This window comes from Camellia sinensis, chromosome 14 (genome assembly GCF_055761805.1).
Source record: "Camellia sinensis isolate YWXY chromosome 14, ASM5576180v1, whole genome shotgun sequence".
NCBI classification, from domain to species: domain Eukaryota; kingdom Viridiplantae; phylum Streptophyta; class Magnoliopsida; order Ericales; family Theaceae; genus Camellia; species Camellia sinensis.
Window position 1 is genome coordinate 64,535,097 of NC_138974.1, and position 7,277 is coordinate 64,542,373.

A 7,277-nucleotide genomic window follows, 5' to 3' on the forward strand; every position below is an offset into this window, starting at 1 on the left:
GAGGAGGGGGGAGGAAACAACTTGATGGTATAAACATACTCTATTCCAGTTAAATGTTCACAAATTTCAGTGGAAAATGTCAATAAGTCATTATGATTAACATTCTCATCTTACTTTCTACAGCACAAGAGCATGAACTATCAAATACTTCGAAGACACCGTGAAACAAAAATTAATGCGATGCGAGTATCACAAATTTTGCAACCACAAAAAATATGATCACTACAATAAAAATATGAGTTATCCCGACTAACATCTTTGAACACAAACAAAAAATATGTTATAACGGTTTCATTTATGCATACTGTAAACCGCACTCTGCCATGAAAATTCTCATAGTCAAACACCAGATGCCAAGAAATGTTAAAACTTGCATTATTACATCACAGAAAAGCATGCTCTAAGTGCAGAGAAGTAACAATATTTGTGCATTTGTCCAAACATGAAAGAAACAGATAAATATATATCTTTACAGGATTACATTCCAATGAATAACACCAACAGTGTAGTACCTTTAGCTCAGTTCAACCTCAACACACTCCTGGCAATGGATTGCGAGTTTTTTAGTCTGTTTCTTCCAGATTTCCTTCTATAGCTCCACAACGGTGTCAAATGAAACCGCAATAGCCCATTGTCGAGATTGCTTGGGGAATACCTAGCACTCCGGTTTCGCTCCAAAACAGATTCTTCTCTACCCTTCTTAGCATAGCCTCTGGCCTCAGCAACACTCAATGACCGGTGATACGACCCCATCTTTTTATCAGAACTCCTAGCACTAACACAACTGCCACTCCGAGCAAGCGAAGCCCCATTGGCCTCCTCACTCTGTTTTGCTTCACAATCTCTAAGTGGGTGGCAATTCAAATTCCCGTCTACTTCACCATTTCTAGTGTCGCTGAGCCTATGCTTAGAACCCAAAATGTTCCACCCCTTTCGCCACCTTCCAAATTTCTTGAACCGGTTCAAGTACCCACCACCAGCAACAGAATTGGCATCCTTGGAAGCAGATTCAAGGTTCTCCAAATGATCAAATCTGATCGAATTGAAGTTTGAATTTCCTGTATCTCTGTCTGTAACTACAAATTTCATCCTGTGGAAGACATCAATGGTTGAAGGAGACACATGGGAATTGGGAATGGATTTCATTTCATCAACTTCTACTACCACTGTCTTCTTATTTGAACTTCTACTTGAACTTGAACAATCGAAACTGTTTTGCCTATGAGAAGACGATGAATCAGAGCAGTAATCCCTGGTATGAGCTGATCCACCAGAAGTCATCTCATCTTCGATTATCGAAGTCATCTGATCTTCAACTGATATCCCAAATTCAGACTTGTTCATTATAGGTGGAATCATCACATTATCAATAGCAGAAAGCATGGGCGCAAGCCTAGGAATCGTCCTCGCAATCATATACCCATCCCAAGAAGCCCTAGGTTCGTCAAATGAGAACCTTGGATCATCTAAAGAAATTCTACAAGCATCGACTGAGAACCTTGGGTCTGTATCGCAAGATCGCCGCCCGAATCCATAATCTCCGACCTCCGACTGCGTCTCCCTCAGCTTGCGCCCATTTAGCTTCGCCGCCGGTGGTAAATCGCCTCCTCCTCTGTCGCCGCGGCCACCACGGCGGTTGTTCGGCCTCTGCTTTAGCCTCCATTTCCGCAATTTCTGGCTGAAAATCGACGCAGCGACCAAGAAACTTCCAGCAATGTTCTTCAAATCCCTCCCGGTCTGATTTCTACTCTTCCATTCGAGTTCTATGTGCTCTTTCATCGTCTTCAATTCTTCTTCTTCAACCTCTTCTTCGACTCTCTGCTCGCTTGCATTGACATTTTGCTCCAACGCATCTTCAGAAACCCTTATCTCATATCCATTTTGTACCTCTTCAGATTCGAACGCCGAACAACCAGTAACTCCCGAAAACCCTAAGCTCTTCGATTCAACTCTTTTCACACCATTCTCTTCATCGTCGAGGTTGAAAAGAAGCCACAGTGTATTCCGACCCCCAACATCGCAAGACTTCCTCCGCGGCTCCGATACGCCGTAAGAACCTCCGCATTTGCTCGCAGAATATGACTGACAACGGCGGAGCTCCGCCTCGCCGGCTCTGATCCGGCCACTGGTCCCCTTAGCTCTACCGCCGCCTACGCCGGAGGTGCTGGCGGATGTGGCGGAGGAATCAAGGACGGCGAGGCGTTCATGCAAGCACAAGGCGCAGAAGCCGGTGACGGGCTTTGAAGGGTGGCGGTGGCAGGTGGTGGAGAGGCGGCGAGGTTTGGTTAGAGGGTCGGGAGTCATAGCCGGAGGTGCGCAGTGTAGGCTAGGCTCATGTTAGAGAAAGGCAGTAGAGGAGAGTGAAGTGAGAGAGAGAGAGAGCGAGAGAGTGTGTCAGAAATTGTCGTTGGAGGTTGCAATACGGAGGTGAGAGAGACGGAGAACAGGATATGAACAGGTGTGAGAAAATTAGGAGATTTTTTATTTTTTTTGGTTCCAAGAACCCATGATAAACCCTACTTTTATCAATTAATATGAAATTAGAAAATGAAAATTTTATTTTAAAGATATAACCTACTTTAATAATATGATAGACATTTACAAGCAAGAAAAACACATTTTAAAATTTTATTAATTTATATAGTGTTACTAATCTTTTTTATATATAACAAAAAATTTCAACCGACTTAGGCCTTATTTTTCATAATTTAAAAAAATTAAAAAGTTAAAAAGTCACTATCTTATTTAAGTCACATTATGTTATTTAAATCACATCACATCCTACTACATCACTTCATATTCAACTCATATTTCATAAAAAATTAAAAAATACACTTATTTAGATCATCTCAAACCACTCATTACTTTACCAATTATAAAAAAAATTCCAAGTAAAATGCTTGAGTGTTAGGAGATGATGATAATTATACTATCAAGTTTTTTATGTTTTTTAACCACAAGGACCTCTCATTTAATTTCTAAATTATTATTTTTTTGAGGTATGGGGATTTAAGCTTTGTTTAGTTAGTTTTTTTTTTTTTTAATATTTTTTTAGTTATATGTGTGACCTTTTTTTAAAAAAATATTTTATTAACTTTTTTAAATTAACAACCAAAATTTCAACCGTCCCAAAACTACTCACACCATAAATCATATATATCAAACCTATTATTATCTCTCATTTGATCACCACCCGCTTTACTTTTACTTATTTTTCATCTTTTATCGCTATTATTATTGCCATTAAAGATCAACGTCAAGCCAAGTTAGGTTAAGGAAATAGTATCCAACCTCAAACTGAATCAATCGATGGTCAAACACTTTAAACCCAAACCTTAGCCCACAAGCTAAGGCTTTGGGAAGTTGGTTTTGGTAGGTTAGGGATTAAAATAGTCACAAAAAATAAAATAGATTATTTTAGTCACAAAAAATAAAATATCAAATTCAATCCATAATTATTACACTCTTCTCTTATAAAAAAAGTTAAAAAAAATTAAAAAGCCAAAAAGTCCTTCTCAAACCAGACTTTTTAGTCCCAGACTAAAATAGCTAAAAAGCTAAAAAATCAAAAAGATAACTCGCTTCCCAAACAGAGGCTAAATGGTCTTTTGACGAGTTGAGTTAAAAGTTGCGTTTTCTAGACTAAAAAAAGTTAAATGGCTTTTTTAGTTATGTAGTCGTTTGACAAGTTTAAAAAGTTACATATAAAATTATAATTATACTTTTTATATTATTTAGAGTTACATATAGATGAAAATTATAAATTTTTTAAATTGAGTGGGGTAATTTGGTCATTTTATTGTAATGTGACATTATAAATAAATATTAATAAAAAAATTCAAAAATAGCTTTTAGGGTTGGTTTGGGAAGTGACTTTTTGACTTTTTTAGCTATTTTAACCTAGGCTAAAAAGTCTGGTTTAGAAAGGACCTTTTGACTTTTTGATTTTTTTTATTTTTTTTGTGAGAGAAGAGTGTAATGATTATAGATTGGATGTGATGTTTTATTTTTTATAATTAAAATAGACTATTTTGTCTTTTGTGGCTAAAATAACCAAATTAATCCTTTCCAAACGGACACATCACTTTCTAAAAAAGTCAAAAAAACTTGATAAAAAACTAAAAGAATTGCAAAACACCTCTAAATGGGCCAAAATGCAAGTCTACTTCAGTTGACTTTTTTTTTTTGTATATTTTTTTTTGTATTATGTTGAGCTTCTGCATACCTCTCACAAGTCAATAGATTAAATTAGATTAAGGTTAAGTTTGGCTATTCTAAATAAGTACATATTTTTTATCTTTTTATTTTTTTTTCATCACATCATCTTTTTATTTTTCTGTACATTTTTTCGTAAAAAGACAAAAAGTACACTTATTTAGGTCATCCCAAACAACCCCTAAATTTTATTCAGCTCAATTAAATCATTCAGAGATCAAAGTTAATCCAAGTAAAAGCTCAAGATATAGACAAATTTAATTCAAATTAAACGAGCTCATATTAAATTACAAGCATTCAAACTAAATGATCGTCTTTAATTGCACTTTTATGTTTCATAACATGCGTGTAATAAAATTTTCACTTCTCAATAAGATAAGACTTAAGATTTTTCTTCCCTCCCAAACAAATACAAACTTTTAAAAGTAGAACGTTTGCCCAAATCGAAAGAATGAATACAATAGGATAGGAGATGGTAAGGGCAATACAAAGGGAAACCTCTTTTGTCTTGTGATTCTCATAAATCATGATGGTTGCTTTCGGCACGGGAGCAAACAAAAGTGAAAATGTGCATTTGATTTAAACTCTTTCACGAGACTTTTACCACCTTCTACCACTTTGCTCATTATATTCCAACCTTTATTACATATTCTTTTTAAATTAGGAGAAATTTTAAAAAAATATTCTAAGAATTTGACATGTATAATAAATAAATTTTGAGGTTTTGATTTTGTCGATTTAAATTTAATATTATTTTTTTGATTTATTTTCAATTTAAATTATTTACTTATTTTGGTTAAGTAAAATCAACAAAAAAAATTATATTTTAGTCATTAAACTCAATATAAGTGTACATAAAATATCTAAACTATCATTTTTGTTGAGTTTAATAATTAAAATATCTTTTTTTTACTTAACGAAAATTATCAAATAGTTTAGATTGAAAACAATTCAAAATATTTAGATTTAAGTTAATAAAATTAAAATTTAAGGATTTATTTTGTTACAAAATTCAATTTTTGATTTTTTTTTTTTTTTGTAATTTCTCTTTTAAATTATTAATTTATTTATTAATTACATAGATATGAGTGTGAAGATCATTCACATTTATATGGGATCATATTCATGGGTATAATTGGTAGAAAATTTAATAATTCAATAAATATTTTATCATCTTTGTTATATTTTCTGTTTTTTTTTTAAACTAAAATCTAGTTTGGTGAATAAAACAAAATAAAAAAAATCATTTTAGATGATTTTTTTTTCGTATTTGAGACAAAATTCATTTTAATTTTTTTTTTTTTAAATTGTGTCTATTTTTATCAAACCACAACAACATTTCCTTGAGGTAGATTCTCCAATTTAAAATTTCTCTCTTTAGTTTATAAATTTTACAATTTTAGATTTTAATAATGGGGTGATTAAAAGAAACGGAATTGAGGTTTCCAACCATGACTAGAAATTTTGATGTTATGTTTTTTCTTTTCTTTTTTTACAATAATGTTCTCTATTAATGATGGGATGGAAAAGTAATTGGTCAACTTGAGTTGTCGCTTATTAGTTATAATTAACAATTAAAGTGGGCCAATTTTCTTAAAGAGGACTTATAATTATAGTTTGCTCCTGTAGCACAATTAATTACAAAAATAGGTAAGGTTGATTTGGGATGGCTTTTTTTATAGTAATTTTATATTCTCGATTAAAGTATGAAGGTAAAAAAATATTAGTGTTTAGAAATAAATTTTTTTAACAAAAAAAAAGTAAGAGTTTTTTTTTTTTTTTAATAACTTTTTTGGATATTTTTTGATTATTTTAATCACTTGCCAAATATAACATTGGCACTCCGAAAATATAGCCAATTATTATTGACAAAATAGATAAGTTATTAATATTGAATTGATGTGTTGTAAATAAATCTGTCTCATTAAAAAAAATTGAATGTGTAGCATGATTTAAAATTTGAATGTGTGCCATAATTTAAAAATCTCACTATTCTCAAAAAAAAAAAAAAAAAAGATCTATTACACAGTGGCATGGCACGTGTGCTCGTCTGTTATAGATAAAAATGGACTTTCTAGAGTACCACTTATTTAATCGCATTCATAGAGCATACTAATAATCACCTCAATTATTTATTTTTATTAGTGAGATGTGTCAATTTAATTATCAATATTACTCAATAAATAAAATAATAATTATAATTAATATAAAAATATGATAGGTATGACAAGTATTTTGATCATCTCCATTCTAAATATAAATATGTAATGAAAGATTTTCATAACATATCTAATAATTATGTAATATGAATGTAAATTTATAATTATCTTAAATTAAAAAAGATGGCTACACTCACAACGTGATAATGTAATGAAATTTTGTGATTACAAATATGTAATGGAGATGACCACAATCCTTATGACATTATTACGTATCATAATAACTAATAGGAGAAATTTATAATGTGCACCATTTCAAATGATACACATTATAAAAGAGTCATGATTTTTTATGATAGACGTTATGATTATTTGTGATGTGTATTATGATATTTTGTAGTAAATGTAACAATCCCGACTCATGATTAACGACAATCCATACTTAATTATGCCTAATTATGCCTAATAAGAAATTAAAGTGAAGTTTCGCATCATATGTTGCCTTATTTGTGTTTATATCTGTTTAGTGTAGAAATATCTGTTTCCGTTTCTGTTTCGGTTTGCGAATTGAAGGCCTCATCGGCATCCGATTCAGAAATTGACTTGGTATACTTGTTATTTAGAATTTTTAGAATTTTATAGTAGGCTCAACTGAAATTCGATTGGGAATGAATAAAGTAGAATAAAATAATCCCACTTAATTATGTTTGACTCAAACTAATTAAGCTTCATTAGTTGGGCCTATATAAGGCCTCCACACCACCTACACGCATCTTTTCTTCATCATTTTGAGACAAAACGTGAAAGAGAGAGAGAGAGAGAGAGACCAAGAGAACAAGTGAGATCAACAAGAGAATGAGGAGAATTGCTAGGATTGTTGGGAATTGAAGAGAATTTTGAAGT

General features: G+C 32.0%; 1 protein-coding gene across 1 annotated transcript; it reads right to left on the bottom strand.

The window, feature by feature from the left end:
* Nucleotides 1–257: 257 nt before the first annotated feature.
* Nucleotides 258–2,501, bottom strand: LOC114297333 (protein OCTOPUS). Its single transcript, XM_028241749.2, has one exon. It carries the CDS (start codon nucleotides 2,302–2,304, stop codon nucleotides 520–522), a length of 1,785 nt encoding a protein of 594 aa, XP_028097550.2. The 5' UTR covers nucleotides 2,305–2,501; the 3' UTR covers nucleotides 258–519.
* Between the last annotated feature and the right edge of the window lie 4,776 nt (nucleotides 2,502–7,277).

Bases quoted from the DNA above. Each gene is read 5' to 3' on its own strand.
- LOC114297333 (XM_028241749.2), bottom strand. From the start codon at position 2,304: ATGACTCCCGACCCTCTAACCAAACCTCGCCGCCTCTCCACCACCTGC.